Below are 18,115 nucleotides of genomic sequence, written 5' to 3'. Positions count from 1 at the left end.
GCTAAAGAACAAAGCAAGAAAAGAAGGCAGGATAGGTTAGTTGGTAAAAGCATGAGACTCTTAATCTCAGGGTCTTGGGTTTGTGCCCCACATTGGGTAAAAAGATTCCTGCATTGCTGGGGGTTGGACTAGATGACCCTCGGGATCCCTTCCAACTCAAAAATCCTGATTCTATATAATTTGAAAAGAGAAATCCAGTACAGACCCAGGGTTTCTGTACACTGGAGCAAACTGGATTTGCACCGACTTGTCTCCCCATTAAAGTAGGGGCATCCCATGGTTTTCCCAGACCTTCCCCTCTTTAAATGCTATTTCCCCCCAATCATTGGAAAGTCCAAAGGGGCCAGGATCAAAGAACCCTGCATTCACAGGGGGAAAGGTGAAACAGGGAGGGCATCATGCTCCAGCGTGGACAAGCCTTTTGAGTGGAATTTGCATGGCTCCTGAATTCTAAGAATGAGCAATCCCTACTTGATGGAATCACTTTGGAGACACAGGTGAGAGAGATGCCATAAAAAAATAGAAAGGGAGAAGTAATTAGAGAACCCGTGACACCAAGAAGTCACTGGCCTTCTTATAGGATATTGCACCTTCGTGTTTTTTGGGGGGGGGGGATTGAGTAGAATTGCTTACATCAGATACATGCAAAAGATTACCCTCTGACAAAATAAAGCCTTTATCGTTGTTAGCAAATTCATCCTGATACTTCTAAAGTCTGGGCTCAGTTGGAGGATGGACTATATGATTTAGTAATAGCAGGGAAGAATGAGAAATTATTTGTTTCACTCTCTGTTCTAAAAAATAAATAAAAATCCCCATACTTTTTACCCATTTATTTTCCCTCTGTAACTCGGGTTGGGCTGAAGGTCTCTAATGTTATTTTGAAAATATTTAATTTATTCATTTGCAATTGCCCCCCCCCCATTATTTGTGATTCATCTGAGCAGTACACCGGGTGAATTAATGGAAAGGTGGTAGCGGTGGAGCAATCCTCTCTACTACTGAATTATTAGCTTTAGCTTGTTATTGTTGTGTTAATAAAAAATATTGTTTTAATCAGAGTTAAAGAGTCGGCAGCTCACAATAATACTATCTATTAATTTCTAGAAACCGGAGGGACGCCCTACATTTCAGGATTTGCTGCAGATGATTGACACCATAGCAGAGGATGCTTCCTGAAAAGGCATGAGAGGAACAAAGTTGTTCACAGTAGAGACAGCATTCTGAAAAGCCATGCTCCTGGATGTTGCTTCAAAGGGCCACACACAGAGAGAGGACAACAATGCAGTTTCCTTCTCCTTAAAAGGAAGTGTTTTACCAAGATAGCCATAGTTTGCTCAGCCATTTAAACAGTCTGTGAAGTAGACACTGATGAGGGTTGATGAGGTGGAAAACGTGGTTCTTGGCTGGGGGAAGAAACAGGATGGAACCACACTTTGAGCCCTAAACTGCAGAGCAGTAACTGGATTTTATAAAAGTCTCTTCCCACTTCTTTCAACCAAATGTTGAGGAGTGGCAAGGACTAGATTCTTCAGCATCAATGTTTCCAAGGTTTTCCTAAAAATGCAGTGTTACATTGGCTCACCAAAGCTATAAATATTGCCGTTCGCTCATGATCTTGCAGTGCTCTTTTGTTTTGCTTCAATAGTTGGCACTGCAGCACCTCTCAGCTGTGCCACCTCAAATGAAGGACCGTGTTCTTTTAATCTTTTCACCTGGACTTTTTCTACAGAATAACTATAGAGGCAGACCAGGAGCTAGTCCTATGACTACTGCTACTCTATGCATTGTAGCACTTAGCAGATAAGAGAAGTGATGACTGGATAGTGTGCTATATTAACAGAGGCTGGATTCCAAATCCCTCTTCACCAATGAAACGCTTATGGGGATTGTGGGCCAATTGCTATCTTTCAACCTAACCTACCTCACAGGGTTGTTGAGAGGTCAAAGGGAGAGAGGACAAGAGATTCTCTTGAGTTTCTTATAGGAAGGGTGGGCTAAAAAAATGTAGACGTTCTAGTGGATGACAGGCTGCTGCAATTCACCCTGAGCCTATGGATTAGGAAAATGTATTAAATAAAGAAGAAAACCTGCTTAGGGGGGACTTTGACACAGCATTCATATTTATGTATATATATATATAGTTCACATCCTGTAAATATATACACTGCACACATGTATTTATATGAATGGGACTTTAGGTTTTCTTGAAAGATTTGAAAGGTACAACTTGTTGAATCCTTTTTATGTTGCTCATGTAGCTGAACACATCGCCAAGAGCTGAAAGAGTAAAGTTTCAGCGTTACTATAAACTGAAGAGTTCTTGGTCAGTGTGCTGCAGTTGATAAAATGCTCTTCGCAACCCTCATAAAATACTGTACCAAAAATGTGTCTAATAAATAATATGCGTATTGTTTGAAATCTTGATAAAGGCTGTGCCACTGATTTTTATTTCCAGACTTGTCTGGAATTAATTTTAACACTTTCGCATTAGGATTCCCCCAAGATGTTTCGCTGCTCTGGTCTGCTGTGCTACACAGTGTGACATCACAAGGAACATTCAAGCCTTCTGCAACATTCTACCTCTGGGATCATGTGCTGCTTTACTAGACACCCAAGCCACCTTAGATGCAGGAGAGAAGCTATAACTCAAGAAGGTAGGCCTCCTGACAGATTACATCAAATTATGAGTCCTTGTAACCATGAGCTCCATACTATCCAAATTATATCCCCAAGGATAGCAGAATTACCTGCACGAATTCCAGCAGCTGACATTTGAATACTTGTTATTTTACATAATACAGTGGTACCTTGGTTTTCGAGTGTCTCAGAAGCCAAACGTTTTGGAACCCAAATGCCGAAAACCCGGAAGTGAATGCTTCAGTTTTCGAACGTGCCTCGGAAGTTGAACGGCTTCTGAGGCACGTTCCTCAATTTTCTCAATTGAATTTGCCGACCACCCACTGTGCTTCGGTTGTCGAACGTTTCGGAAGTCGAACCTTCTTCTGGAACAGATTACATTCAACAACAGAGGTACCACTGTATTACCTTAGAAAAATTCTAGTCATAGGAAGAGGTGAGACATTTTTTCAGCTACCTTGCTGGCTTCTGAAATCTGTGTCCACACAAACTTTCAAGTGGTATCTCTAGCACAGCTAGAAAGCAGCTCTTCTTAAAATACATATTTTCAAGAAGCTGAATGCTATCCACTACCAGCTTTTTCCAAAACCTGCAAACTTGCACCATAGGGCTTGTCCCAACTTCTGCTTGTCCCATGTATAGAAAGCATGGGTCTGAGAGGTTTTCTGCTTATCTTACGTTTTCTAGGCACAGATGCAGGAAGCTTTGCTCTTGCCCTGCCATTCCCCCCGGAAAACCCACTTTTAAATCAGAACAAATGGCAGCTCTAAATGGCAGCACTAAATCAGAACAAATGGCAGTTCACAGAAAACCCAATTACTGTTTTCTGATTCAGCACTAAACCGTGCAAAAGCTCTCTTCATAAGAGTGATATCACGGCAGCAAAGTGGTTTTTTATGTACTCTCCACGTTAACTCGCGAAAAAGAGAATTGCCAAGATAAGCCTTCTCCAAATTTTCTCAGTTCAGGTTTTCGTACACAAGGAAAGGCTACTTTATTGTTGTATGAAAAATATTCCCATATCTGTTTATTTGTTTCATTCAAAAACAACTATGCCAGGTCATATGGAACCAGACCTCCCACCTCTCTACTCATCATTCCCATTGCTAAAAGTTCCTACAGGAACCAACACAAATTCCCCAAAACACTTCTCTCTCCCCCCCCCCTCTCTCTCATTAAAAAGAAGACGTGGGCACAAACACATTTTATTGAAACAATATAATGCCCCCCCTTGTTTGGACATCATAGTATCAAACTTAAAATCTTTATATCAGAAAGTTAGCATCTTAAAAATAAGTTTTATTCAAATGTATCAAGTCAAAACGTTTGTACACACACAAAAAATCCTGAATGACATTAAAGACTTCCCTGCACATAAAAGTATGCTTCTCTGATAAACATTTTAAAATACAATGTTTGCTCATTTCAAAAAGGAGGTTAACACTGGGTAAATAAGAGTGCGAACGAATAAGGTATTTCCTCTGATTTTGTTTAAAAAAAGGTTTAAGTAAAAAACAAAAATTGTAACATGGACAAATGCCATACCTTACAAAAATAAATTTTAATCTACGGCATCTACTCTGCATGTAAAGGACTCATTTTCAGATAACTTACGTTATCTTTAGTCACCTTTAGTTGGCACACTTTGTAGAAAATGATCATACATATTACGAAAAAATGGAATTAGTGCTCAAGTAGGAATGTAGCCTGAGGTTTTCCCTGAAACTACTAAAAAGGTTATCATGTCTGTTCTCCAGTAATGTGTAATTGATTCCCCATCTCTCTTACTGCCTCCTTCATGTGCGAACAAATTCAAGCTTTGAAGATGTCAGTAAGTGAAAATATGCTTCTATACCAGTTCATTCGGTGCTTTGCTAACGGGCATATGAGAGACCTCTTTCACCAACATAGTGTTTGCAAGAATTTTGAGAACTAGATACTTTCCATCGCTTTTGGACATTTGCTGCAAAACTCTGAATAATAAACATCCACTATGCTTCGGGGAAGTCATGATTTTTACACACAGCAGCAACTTGGCCAAGAAAACCACTATTTCCCCCCAATGCAATGAAACCATAAAGTGCTATCTGTGAAAATATGTTATGTATACAATTCAGTTCTCTTTACAAAGAGCACCACAATTGTCACTGAAGTTCATATGTTGCCAAAGATGGGAAGTGCACACACACAAAATCATTATTTCCTTTTCTGATCATTGAGGAGACCATCGCAACCACTTTCTGTCCTTCCAAGTACCACTCAGAGGTGCTTTGATATAGGTTTTCCAAAGATGACTTAGTGGTAGCCACCCCTTTGTTCATTTCCTCGACTGAACAGAGTGTTATCCTCATCACATGTCAAGGCTGGAGCCTCCATATTCTCCAATAAAGTATGATGAGCCTCGTAACCATGGAGAGGCAAGACTGGCTCCTTTTTAACAGAAGATGTCAACTGGCTCCAGGTGGTGCTGACATTTTTAAAAGCATGCAGGAAGAAGATGCCTATAATTATGGTGAAGAAGCCACTCAAGGTCCCAATGATATCGCCAAGCTCCATGCTATTCCATTCCTTGAAGAGGATGACAGAGCAGATCACCACCATGGTTGTGAAGCACACATAATAAATTGGTGTCACTAGAGAAGTATGAAACACATCCAGTGATTTATTGAGGTAGTTAATCTGAGTACTGATAGACACCACCAAAACAGCTGCCAAAATATAAACCAATGGATGTCGGAAGACGGGCTTCTGATAAAGCATGTCTTTAATAGCAATGCCCAGACCCTTGACAGAGGAGACTGAGAACACACCAATCACTGAACAAATGGAAATGTACACCAGTATATTGCTCTGGCCGAGTCTTGGAGCAACACCAAAAATGAGGACCAGCAAGATCACAATTACAATAGTGGCAAACGCAACGAACACTGTTTGAGAGAAAGAGAAAGGAATATAATTAATGTGTGTGAAGAACCAATTAAAATCACAATCAGGTCACTTCAGAGGGCTGGATCCAGATACCCATGAGCTCACAGAATATTCCTATTTTTGGTGAGGAGGTTGGGAGGGCCATTTCTGCTTATTCCCCCAGCAGCTCTCAAAAATCTGCTCCATAACATTTTCAAACAGCATGGAAAGCAATGTTGATGGAACTTCATCACTTCCTTCTCCTCCTCCTCCTCTTCCATGAATGATTCATTTTAGCTCTGGATTCAAGCCAGCATGAAAATCATGAATTAAAGACAGCATAGCTCCTCCCACTTTGGTGTGGAAATGTAGTTCCATGTATACATTTAAAACCTCTCCATTATCCTCTGCAGACCAAGGAAAGGGCTCTTGTGAACAGAGGAGTGCAAACTTAACACTCCTGTAGTGGGAGTTGTATGCACTCATCGGGCTCTAGATCAGAGGGAAATATATTTCACCTTCCAATACTCTATGGAACTCTGCTTGCTTTTGCAAAAACCTAAATTCAGTTCTGCGTGCAGGGCCATTGCTGCAGGAGAAGCCACCTTTCGCAAAGCGGCTCCACACTGCATTCTAACACTAAGAAGAAAGCTGATTACCATTTTCCTGTGCTCCAACTGGATTCCAGTACTCTACAGCAGACTGGGCGCTCTGGCTCCCCAACCCCTATGGGCCATTTTGTCAGGTGGGGACAGTCACCCACCTATCATCACCATGAAGTCAGATGAAGCATTTTTGTTTGCCCGCACAGGCAAAGACGTAGAGCTTTGCGACTGTCAACGATCAGCTGACAGGCAGTGGCAGCAAACACCACTTCTGGCAGAGAGCCATGTCTTTACCTGTGACATGACGTCAAAGATAGGTCTGGCTGATGTGGCATCACAGGGCTGGAGGTTCCTCTCTGCTGTTCTATGCAAACAGCAAATGCACGATGGATCTCTTCATGAATCAAAGTTTCTCAGCCAAGGGAAGTTTAAGTGAAAGCTCAGCAGCCAGGAATGCGCTTTGCACCCAAAAATTCTGGGTCCAAAAGAACCTTAGGCATGATGAGGGCTGAGAAAGCACTCTGGAGGAGCCACAATAAACAGTAGAGGGTTTAATGGGCCAAATTGCTTTGGTATAAGGGTGCTTCGCATGTCCAACATTGCCGCAAAAGCAAGAGAAAGCCACTGTGTGCCTCCACCCCTCAATTCCTTCAGAGCCAAAGTGCAAGGATATTTGCTCAAGCAATTAAACAGGCAGAGTACACAGTAATGTCAAGCTTGACTGCCTAACAAAATCAGTTTCCTGATCTCTGCAAAGCTACACACCCCTGCACCTGTCTGCATGGCAGAAGGGAGTATGGGTCCCACCCAACGTTTACTTTCCCCTGCTTTTATTGTTTGTTACTAGCAGCAGAGAGGGTGAAAGGACAATGTCAAGTGATACCAATGTCCGATCTGAGCATTCACAGATCACAACTGCAAAGAGCCTGGGAGCAGTGGGGAAGAGGGTGTATCCACCTAGTGGGGTTGCCAGTCTAGCATCCAGGCCCATCTAACGTCCTATATTGGATGTAACATGGCAATGGGGGTCTATGCATTGTAGAGTACAATATGCACAGTCCACAGTCCATCAACCCTATGAATGAGCAGGTTCTGCAGTAAAGCAGAAACTCCAACAAAGTACGCATTGCATTTACTTGTCCCAAGCCAATCACCTGAATGACATACCTGGGTCTTTTAGCTTTATCTCTATTTCATCCAATGATGTAACCTGTTCCTCTTCAGGTGCATGAATCACCATCACAGTGGACCCCAAAATGCTCAATACGCAGCCCAGCTTACCATGAATATTGAGCTCTTCATTCAAAAAATAGGAAGATAATATGGCGCTATTTGGATTTAAACGAAAAGACCACCGTAAATATAGCATGTAACAATATCTAGAATGTCAAAACTATAAATATGACAAATCGAAAAACTGAAGTTCAGAACAACCACAATGAATAGGAACAAAGGAAAATACAATGCATATTTGCAAAGTAAGATAAGGCTAGGTCGTGTACATATCTGTGGCACCACACCCTAAAGAATATTGTAGGGCAGTGACCTGAAAATTTCCTGCTCTTGCCGATTCTGTGGAATGCCATTCCCTCTGCCATATATGAGCTAGCAACCATCAGCTGCACCCAATGTCTTATAAAGACTTATCTTTTTCCCCACTTTCCCTGACCCAGAAGAATGGGCCCTGCTTTATATTTAGGAATCTCTTCAATCTATGTTCCTTTCTGTTTAAAGAAGGAGAGGAGACTATACAAAGGATGTGTCTTTTCATGCCGGCATCACATGCACCTGTTCTACAGCACAGAAGTGTGTGTGTTTGGATTTGATATCCCGCCTTTCACTCCCTTTAAGGAGTCTCAAAGCGGCTAACACTTTCCTTTCCCTTCCTCCCCCACAACAAACACTCTGTGAGGTGAGTAAGGCTGAGAGACTTCAGAGAAGTGTGACTAGCCCAAGGTCACCCAGCAGCTGCATGTGGAGGAGCGGGGAAGCGAACCCGGTTCACCAGATTACGAGTCTACCGCTCTTAACCACTACACCACGCTGGCTCTCATATGAAAGGGTTGGACAGGTGCAGGTGTACACTAGCTCTCCTAAAAGGCAAGTCGTCGTCTCAGCTGGATAAGCACCCATAAATTGTTCATCGACTCACTGTTTCTGAGGCACAGAATTTCAAATACCACCTAGTGAAATCAAAAGCTTGATGCCACTGGGCTTAATGTGGAATTTAATGCCATATGTGCTAAAATATCACATTGCGAAGAAAGGCACTTGGTTCTGCAGAAAACATGGGGTTATTTCCATTTGTTTCAGCTGATTTTTAAGCAGTTGACAACATGCTCTTCTCAGAAGAAATATTGTGTATTTTACGTATGAAATGTAAAAAGGAAGCTGCTCTCAGCTGTAACAGATTCAGACTGTAAAACCACTGCCACCACTTAGGCCTTACCCAGATGGACACCTGCGGACCATTTAAACCATTGGAGTCGCCTGCCAATGTAATTTTTATGCTAGGCAAAATCCTTTTTTTTACTGTTACAATTTAATATTTTCATCATGCTGCTTTTAGTATGTTCCCTGTACACTATAACCATTCTCTTTTCTATTTCGAAAGACTGCCTAAATAGACTTCTGTTCTGGTTCAGAGAGGCTGCTCTTATTTTTGTTGCTTCTGGGGCAAGGCGCCCCAAGAACTTGCCTGAAGGATGTGGTAGAAATATCCACAATAAAACAAGAGTGTAAGAGCTGGCAACTTGCTAACTTGCTTTCGGCCCAGTCAAATGACAGATTTCAGAGTGCTTAACACAGTGTACTGGATGTTGCTGTGAGCAAAATAAATTTGTACTGACCTTATGAGAACACTCAGTGCACCCAAAGGAGTGACCAAGGTGGCTGGTGCAAAGGCATAGGCGGCAAAGTTTGCTGCTTCCCCTATTCCCACTGCAAAAGAAACTGTTGTTAGCAAGGCAACAGAGATTTCCCGACAGTTGCAAGAACCTTGTTGTAAATGTGTGCTAATAGTTCCAAACTAGAAAGAATTTATACATCCAGTGACAACTTCTGAGGCCCTTCTTCATGTGCCTCCTCCTCGAGAGGTCCAGAGGGTGGCAGCACGAGAACGGGGCCTTCTCTGCAGTGGCTCCCTGTCTGTGGAATGCTCTCCCCAGGGAAGTTTGCCTGGCGCCTTTATTATATACCTTTAGGCACCAGGCAAAATTGTTCCTTTTTAACCAGGCCTTTGGTTGACCTGAACGACATCCTGTACCCTTTTAAAATGCGGCTCTTTTTTGGTGGGGGGATTATTGGGTTATTGTTTTTATTTTGATTTCATATATTGTGATCTTTTCTGTGAACAGCCCTGAGACCTCCGGGTGTACAGTGGTATATAAATTCAATCAATCAATCAGTTGAGAAAGATCTTAAATATATGTGCAAAGAGCGTTTGTTGGAAACAAAAGTGTTGTGCCTTTCAAAAGTAGCCCCTAAGCTATAACCTCACTGACTGTAAACAAATGAAGTTATTGTTCTGTTCTAAGAGTGCCTCATCCTTACTTAGATCCTCGGGGTGAGGATTAAGAGGTCACAGGTTCCCCATCACCTAATTGTAATACCTTGCTGCTGGGAGACATGAATGCTGCCAGAGTTATTTATGGAAGACCTCTGCTGTGGGAACAACTGGGAGAGATTTCTCTAATAACACAACTATAGTAGTGGTCATCTTACCCAGCACCCATCTTAAGTGAGGGTGTCTGCTGCACCATCTGGGAAATCTGGCAGAATCGTGGGCTGAGGAAACACCATACATTTAAAACACATCACCTCGCTCCCCGCTCCAGCAAGGAATCCTGGGAGCTATAGCTTAACCCTCACAGAGCTACAATTCGCAGCGTCTTTAAGCTACAGCTTCCAAGAAGTGTGCTTTTAAACAACTTTAAATGTATGGTGTGTGCACAGTCATGCTTTCCAAACAAGTATATGCACATAAGCTTTAAACACCAGTGCGTTCCTACAAGAAAAAACTGCCATTTGGCAGTGTGTGGAGCTGCCTGTATACTTTTAAAACAAATAGAGAAGCTCTTTAATACTCACTTGAAAGCAGCCCTGCCCACCACAGCCATTCCTTCAGGTAAGAGTGCCCACCCTGTCCTTAAAAGAGAAAGGCACTATTTTCAGTGAAAAGAATCAAGGAAAAGCCATCAAATATTTGAGGTATACCATCTTGCTTGTTTTCATATTTTTAAAAAGTGCTCTCTTATCCAAGCAAACCTCTAAGCCAGGCATTGGCAAACTCTGCCCTCCAGATGTTTTGGGACTACAACTCCCATCATCCCTAGCTAACAGGACCAGTGGTCAGGGATGATGGGAGTTGTAGCCCCAAAACATCTGGAGGGCCGAGTTTGCCTATGCTTGCTCTAAGCAGTTTTTTACTCCATTACTCTACCTGGCAATGCCAAAGAGAAAAGCTGGATGCTAAAACAATCCAAAGTCTAGGGAGGTTATTTTAATGTACAGTCACTCTACTGTGTGCCAACACTGAAAAGTATTAATATTAACAGTAACAAAGATTTACATTTTGTATTAATTTCATGCCACGTCAAGAACTTATTTAGCTGAAAAGTAAGTCAATATTGCAAGCTCCCAAAACAAACTGCTCACACATTCATAACACAGAAGTTGTTATCTACTCTTCACAGCACTCCAACTATCACTACTTGGACTACTGCAATGCCCTCTACGTGGGGCTACCTTTGAAGGTGACCTGGAAACTACAACTAATCCAGAATTCGGCAGCTAGACTGGTGACTGGGAGCGGCCACCGAGACTACATAACACTGGTCTTGAAAGACCTACATTGGCTCTCAGTATGTTTCTGAGCACAATTCAAAGTGTTGGTACTGACCTTTAAAGCCGTAAACGGCCTCGGCCCAGTATATCTGAAGGAGTGTCTCCACCCCCATTGTTCAGCCCGGATACTGAGGTCCAGCTCGGAGGGCCTTCTGGCGGTTCCCCCACTGCGAGAAGTGAGGTTAAGGGAGCCAGGCAGAGGGCCTTCTCGGTAGTGGCACCCGCCCTGTGGAACACCCTCCCGTCAGATGTCAAAGAAATTAACAACCATCTGATGTTCAGAAGACACCTGAAGGCAGCTCTGTTTAGGGAAGTTTTTAATGACTGATGTTTTAATGTATTTTTAATCTTTTGTTGGAAGCCGCCCAGATGGCGGGGTATAAATATTAAATTATTATAATTATATTATGATGGTTTCAAATACACATTTCAGATATAGAAGCCATGCTTTTGGACTTGAGCTTTTGAACATTTAAGAGAGGTTGGTTACAACTTTGAATGTTATAAAGCGCAGTGCTATTTTTTTTCTGGAAAAAGAGGTGCGAGAACTCACCACCGCCTCCCTTGTTCTGATAATGGCAATGGCATCCACCTGAGAGGTGCTAGAATTGAGTTCTGGCAAATTCCAGCTTTTAAAAAAGCCCTGTATAAAAGAATAAGTATTTCTTACCTGCTCTAGTGAACCCCTTTTCAGCCAACTGTAAAAGGCCCTTCTTTTTCAATATAAAGCTGGAACCAACAAAGATACTTGAGCCTATAGCCAAGGCGACACCTACATACAAGCTGTATTTGCTTCCTGTGGGTACTGAAACATTCAACTCAGTTTCGTTGGAATATCTGCCGGAATAGGCAAAGAAAGACGCTTCCAGCTTTGATACATTGAGGATTTGACACCAGGCATGATGAGAGTTGGAGCAGACCAGAGGAAACACGTCACCTGGGAAAAGAAGAAAATTATATATATGACAAAAGCACATCAAATCCGCACACACAGAAGACTAAAAGCAACTATGCACATCTGTAACAAATGAAAACTCTTGCCCCCGCTCCAGGTTTTCATAGAGCTTATTACTACGTTGAGAAGCCCAGCTTCTAATACAGCCACTTCCAAGGCAGGAAGCAATTAATAATCACTGAAAACATCCATTAAAAATGAAAGCATGCAGCAGAGTGACGTTGACAGGCAGCTGGGAGAGAGAGGCGTGCGGAGGAAAATAGCTGAAGGCAGAATTTGTGTCTGAATAGCACAGGGAGACTTTTTAGAGGGCTGTCCCAGAGAGGCAGGCACGCCAAGAGAGGGAGCTAAATAATCAGCAGAGTCCTAGGTTACTTTCAGAAGAGCATTGCATCAGACACCGGTTCTGCTGCCAAATCTCGCATTAGTTGAATTTCATGCAAACTAATATGGGTCTGTATAGTTAAAGCTATGGTTTTCCCAGTAGTGATGTATGGAAGTGAGAGCTGGACCACAAAGAAAGCTGGTCGCCGAAGAATTGATGCTTTTGAAATATGGTGCTGGAGGAGACTCTTGAGAGTCCCATGGGCTGCAAGAAGATCAAACCTATCCATTCTGAAGGAAATCAGCCCTGAGTGCTCACTGGAAGGACAGATCCTGAAGCTGAGGCTCCAATACTTTGGCCACCTCATGAGAAGACTCCCTGGAAAAGACCCTGATGTTGGGAAAGATGGAGGGCACAAGGAGAAGGGGACAACAGAGGACGAGATGGTTGGGCAGTGTTCTTGAAGCTACTAACATGAGTTTGGCCAAACTGCAGGAGGCAGTGGAAGATCTGGCCCATGGGATCACGAAGAGTCGGACACGACTAAACGACAACAATATGGGCTTTACTTAGTCTGGAGGGGGAAAGTTAATTGGCACCGGGTGTGTGGGCCCTTCATGAATATACATTCCCCGGAAGAAAGTCATTCATTCATGAAGTTTTCATCATGATCCCCTGCCATCCAAGTACCGGGGGTGGGGTGGGGAATGGGAGGCAGCGGGAGACAGATGGTCCCTTCATTTCAGCAAGGACCTGAGCGTAAAGCAGATTCCCTCCTTTTTTTAAGCAAATGGTTTTGGTTATAGATGGGCAACAGCACGATGTCCGGGTGGTGGTTTAACAGCTAGAGGAGACTGCAGACCACAGTGCTGCTTGTTCCAATTTTTCAAATGCTACCTATATCTAGCGATGCAATTCTTTCTTTTTAAAAAAAAAAATAAGATTTTTTTAAAGCTAGCGATGCAATTCTTGGCAGAACGAAGGGATGAAAAACACATTGGCGGGGGGGGGGGAATACCACCACAACTTACAGTGCACATTCTTGATTGTGGAGAAAGAGGTCCCCTTAAAAGCGGAGAAGCAGGCTCTACCTTAATAGTTGTCGCAAACAGTTAAATAATGAAGTTATTGCTCCTCTTTAAAGAGGAGTCCAGAATCCAGTTTCTTCCTTCTCTTAGCTGCTATGAGGTGAACAGCATGAGTCAAGGAGCACCGGTAGATGGACAAAGGCACTCAAATACTAAATACATACTAATGTCGCTACAAGAAGCCTCCTCAGCAATCTTTCTTCACATGGTATTCCTTTGAATATATCTCATTTCTGAAGCAAGATTGCTTCATCATATGCACAGATCCCCTCAACGCCCAAGGTATAAAGTGCTATTTATTCATCATTTCTGAGGTAAAGTTATTTACCATTCAGAAGTCAAATACACATTTATTTGTATCTGCAGGGCAAAAGATTGCATCTTAAAAAAAGGAACTGTAGTCTGGAGTAACACACACACAGAGAGAGAGATAGAGAGGAATATTGGTTGTTGCTGGGGGCAGTAGCAAAATCCTATTAGACCAGTGGTCTCTCAATATTCTTCTGAAATGAATACATAAATGGAAAGTATTAAGTGAGATCAGCTGGGTAGCAGCTTAATTTTTTTGTGTTGTTTTTGTTTAAATGTCTTTGTTATGTCTTTGGTTACTCCTCTTTTCTCACAAATACTGTAATTAAATAAGTTAAGCTCTTATATTATTGCTATAGATTTTAATCCTTGAATATCTTGTCTTGTGAAGAATACAGAAGTTTTAATATTAAAATGCCATTGAAGTCACAAAGCACACTGAATTCATCTTCTGGAAGTAGTATGACAAGGTTTTTATTTGAGCAGATATTTCAGCTAGGAATTCAACCTAAGTCTAATTTACTGTGTACATGTGTGACAGAAACCAAGGATAGCATAAATAACCATTTTCTTCCTCTACACTAAAATCTGATATAAAATCCAAATTTCACTTGTCACAATAGCAGACTTCAATTGTTGTGTAAAAAAAGAAAATGATACCCGGTAAAACAACAGCAGTGTTTTGGTGCTTTCAAAAGGGGGCTTAATATTATACATGGCCTGTTCAGATATCACTGGCAGCATGTTAGCTTTAACATCAGATTTTCCTCAGAAAGGGTAAATAGCAGACAAAGTTAGCAAGGGTCGATGTACTCCTTCCCTTCTTAATAGAAATAAATACTTCAAATAAAGTACTGTAATGTGCAATTATCCGCTCAAAACTAGAAGGGCAGATAAAGAAAGATTTTCCTCATGAGCACCTCCATCTCACATTCCCGCCAAAATCTGCAGCCCATCAAGTTCCATTCAAAGCAGCCTGCAAGTTGAACTAACCTCAGAGGTTAATGGGCAGACTGCAGTGAACAATGACTCGCAGTGTTTACATATTTCAAATGCAGTTTCACTGACAGAAGGGCCACATTGCTTAAATTGCTTTGATGACTACTCTCAGTTTCAACACAAAATAACTGTGCGTGCGTGCCCAGTCAGATTGAGTCAGATCAGATTTTCATTTCAATGAGACTTATCTTGCTTTCAGTGCCAGACATTTGCCAACTCACTTCCTATGAAACGCACGGCTCTCATTTGCTAGAATCAACACAGCAACACCGCTTCAAATATACGTTCTGTGCGGCTTTAAATCGAGGGCTTATAACCTAGTCACATGAGCTTTTTTGTGGAACAACTGCAGTTACAGAATCACAGAATTGTAGAGTTGGAAAGGACCCCGAGGGTCACAGAGTCCAACCCACTGCAATGCAGAAATCTCAACTAAAACATCCATGACCCATGACTATCCAACCTCTGCTTAAAAGTCTCAGATCAGAAATCACACATTGTTTTCACATCACTTGAGCGCTGTGCCCCACAGTGGAAGAAGCCATTAGCTCCAAAGTGGTTCTGCCAGTGCTTTATAGAGATGTTCATGCGTTCAGTTCAATTGACAACACCCATCATGTGACCTGCTATCATGCTTTCAATGGATGCCTCCCTGACGAGGTAAGAATAAAAGGTAATTTAATAAGTGGCAAACCTTTCACTAGGTAATCAAGCAATTCTGAAAGTTGGCACGTGAACTACATTATATTGCTGATATAAATATCAAAGGGCAGTACCTTTCCACCTGGTAATAAATTACATCATATTATACCATTTCCCCACCCTGTGACAAACATCACCCTATGCAGTTTCCTGTACAGTCATACCTTGGGTTGAATGTGCTTCAGGTTGAGCACTTTCGGGTTACATTCCGCGGCGTGCGTGGGTTGCGTTTTGCCGCTTCCGTGCATGTGCGTGACATAATTTTGAGCGTCTACGCATGCGCAAGCGGCAAAACCCATGCACGCGCAGACGCAGTGTCGCGTCTTATGTTCTATTCAGGATGCGAACGGGGCTCCGGAATGGATCCCGTTCGCATCCCGAGGTACCACTGTACAGAGGAACCTTGGTTTTCAAACGTAATATGTTTTGGAAGTCTGTTCAACTTCTGAGGCATGTTCGAAAACAGAAGCATTCACTTCCAGGTTTTTGGTGTTCGGCTTCTGAAAAGTTTGGCACAGTGCCGGATTTATGTATAAGCTAAACAAGCTATAGCTTAGAGTCCCACTCTCTTGGGGGCACCAAAAAAATTTAAAGGAAAAAAACCTGGATGTACATTTCCAAAACATAAGATAAAAAACAAATAAAATAAAACCTACATACAGCAACAGTGTTTTGTGTTGTGTAGGCTCCCATGATGTAAGTAATGGGCCCCGACTGCTGGCCTGCTCCCTAAAGTATCACTGGTTTGCTCATTTCTATATATAGGGTGCCTGCATTCTGCATGGAATGTATTTCAGTTCAACAATTACTTCAATAAAATACATATTTTGTTATGTGCAAATGGCTTTAGATACCTATTAGGTCCATAAATTACCATATAGCATATATTCAACACAAAAAACAGCGGCAATTTGTTGTTGACAAAGGACAGCTGGACATATAAAGGGCCCCATTACCTTCAGTAGCTTAAGGCCTCATCAAACCTAAATCCAGCCCTGGTTCGGCAGCCGAGACGTTTGAAAACTGAGGCTTGACTGTACAGTGTATTGAGTAAAACCACTTCTGTCCTCTCATTATCCTATTTCATCCTTTTTATTATGATCCCACACTCATGGAACTACATTTTTATTCGAGACCTACTCTTGCAGGGCCTTTCTACCATAAGTGTAAATAAACCATCTGTCATAAAGACACTGCAGTCTCTGCTGCCTCATTCATAAGGAAACACGAACCCTGAGTCAGTGGAGGACCTTGGGGTCTCCAATTTCAATGGCGCAACCCCACTGCCTCTCACGCTTCATTCTAAATAATAGCTGTGCAGCCGAACTGGTCGCACTCCCCTAAATTTGCCTCTGCCTGAGTATGTGGCCAGAAACCCTGAAATCTCACACTGCTCAGAGACTGGAGTGGCACAAAACAATATAATACAGCTGAAATATGGCTAGCCATACAATCTTTGGCATGCATTATTTCACTGCAGTTGAAACAGAGGTGCTTTCTTCAAATTTTAAGGGTATTGCTTTATTAGTGGTTGGGCTCATGCGTTTCATATTATTACTTGCAAGCTGCTCTTTGATTTCCCCCCACAAAAATTATAAAGAGTGGTGTACTGTGTAAATACAACAAATAATCTATAATGCTGCCCATGACCCTTTTTATGGAGACACCCAATCAACAGGGACAGCTTTCCCACCACTGCACCACACACCAGAGGGAAGTTTAACCTGTTGCATTTCTGCTCCCAGGTGAGCAGTGTTAGAAACTGAGATATGAAAGCTAGGAGCTAAATGGCACCTTAAACCTAGGTTACGGGCGCCACAATAGAATGTCTAGTCACATTTTTTTAAATAACAAGAATACAAGGCTGAAAATGAATGAACTGCAGCTAAAATCTTATGTTCATTTTTCACATGTTCTAATCCTACCCCTGCCAAACCCCCCTAATATTCTTAAGAGGGTCTCTTCTCCAGTCTTCAGAGAGTAGCTGGAAGTGGGGAGGCAGAAAAAGGTCCTCCTTTCCTTCCACTCTGCCGTTGATATCTTAGGCATCTGAAGGCAGCCCTGTTCAGGGAAGTCTTTAATGTGTCATATTTTAATGTATTTTTAATCTTCGTTGGAAGCTTCCCAGAGTGGCTGGGGAAACCCAGCCAGATGGGCGGGGTACAAATAATAAAATTAGTATTATTATTAATAATTATTATTAGTGCCAACTCCCTGGGGCCCTGAACACCCAAAAATTCCCCATGAAAGTGTAAGGCACCCACAAATTTCGGTGCATGGCCCCCACGGCCTCGGGCACCCAGGGTCTCGGGGCCAAGTTGGCACTCCTGGCAGAGACCATGCTGCCTCCAAAACCTCGAGCAACTCGCAGATTTAGGGCTTCTAACCAAAAAGAAAGAACTTCCCCTGGCTGGAGCAGAATATCCTCAGGTGTTCATCCCCCCCCCCTTCCACCTCTCGATGTGGAAATCAGGCATCAACAAGGGGATGTGGGATGGGATGCGATTTCGGGGGGGGGGGTTACCCCGCGCGACAGCTACTGACCTTCGCGGCACGCAGTCCGGAGGGACGCCGCTTTCTCCCCCATGCCACTTTCTCCAAAGGCGCGCTGCGCCAGAATCGCGTCTCCTTACTCACGGCTCTCGCAACCGTGCCAAACGCAGAAAGCTTTCGCCGCTTCCAAGGCGAGCCCGCCCCCTTTCCGCTTGGAAGAAGGAGCACTTTCTCGCCGCCTCTCCCT

General features: G+C 42.7%; 2 protein-coding genes across 5 annotated transcripts in view; one reads left to right on the top strand and one right to left on the bottom strand.

Annotated features, from left to right (window-relative positions):
- TEC (tec protein tyrosine kinase) overlaps positions 1 to 4,020 on the top strand; it is a 61,633-nt gene extending 57,613 nt beyond the window's left edge. For all 3 annotated transcript variants that reach the window (XM_053404144.1, XM_053404143.1, XM_053404145.1), the window contains one exon: positions 1,108 to 4,020. In XM_053404144.1, coding sequence (XP_053260119.1) covers positions 1,108 to 1,179 — 72 coding nt within the window. In that variant the 3' untranslated portion in view covers positions 1,180 to 4,020. The remainder of the gene's footprint in view (positions 1 to 1,107) is intronic.
- A 900-nt stretch (positions 4,021 to 4,920) lies between these two features.
- NIPAL1 (NIPA like domain containing 1) lies at positions 4,921 to 18,084 on the bottom strand. Of its 2 annotated transcripts, XM_053404155.1 has the most exons (6): positions 17,920 to 18,084; positions 11,668 to 11,934; positions 10,242 to 10,298; positions 9,002 to 9,092; positions 7,320 to 7,480; positions 4,921 to 5,567 (listed from the first exon to the last, which is right to left on the bottom strand). In XM_053404155.1, the coding sequence occupies exons 1-6, from the start codon at positions 17,960 to 17,962 to the stop codon at positions 4,936 to 4,938; spliced, it is 1,251 nt and encodes a 416-aa protein (XP_053260130.1). In that variant the 5' UTR covers positions 17,963 to 18,084; the 3' UTR covers positions 4,921 to 4,935. The 2 variants fall into 2 exon arrangements, with proteins under 2 accessions (XP_053260130.1, XP_053260131.1); XM_053404156.1 differs by lacking the exon at positions 10,242 to 10,298.
- Between the last annotated feature and the right edge of the window lie 31 nt (positions 18,085 to 18,115).

The sequence above is a fragment of the Podarcis raffonei genome, chromosome 9 (genome assembly GCF_027172205.1).
Source record: "Podarcis raffonei isolate rPodRaf1 chromosome 9, rPodRaf1.pri, whole genome shotgun sequence".
Lineage (NCBI taxonomy): Eukaryota > Metazoa > Chordata > Lepidosauria > Squamata > Lacertidae > Podarcis > Podarcis raffonei.
This window is presented reverse-complemented; position numbering and strand designations above follow the sequence as displayed.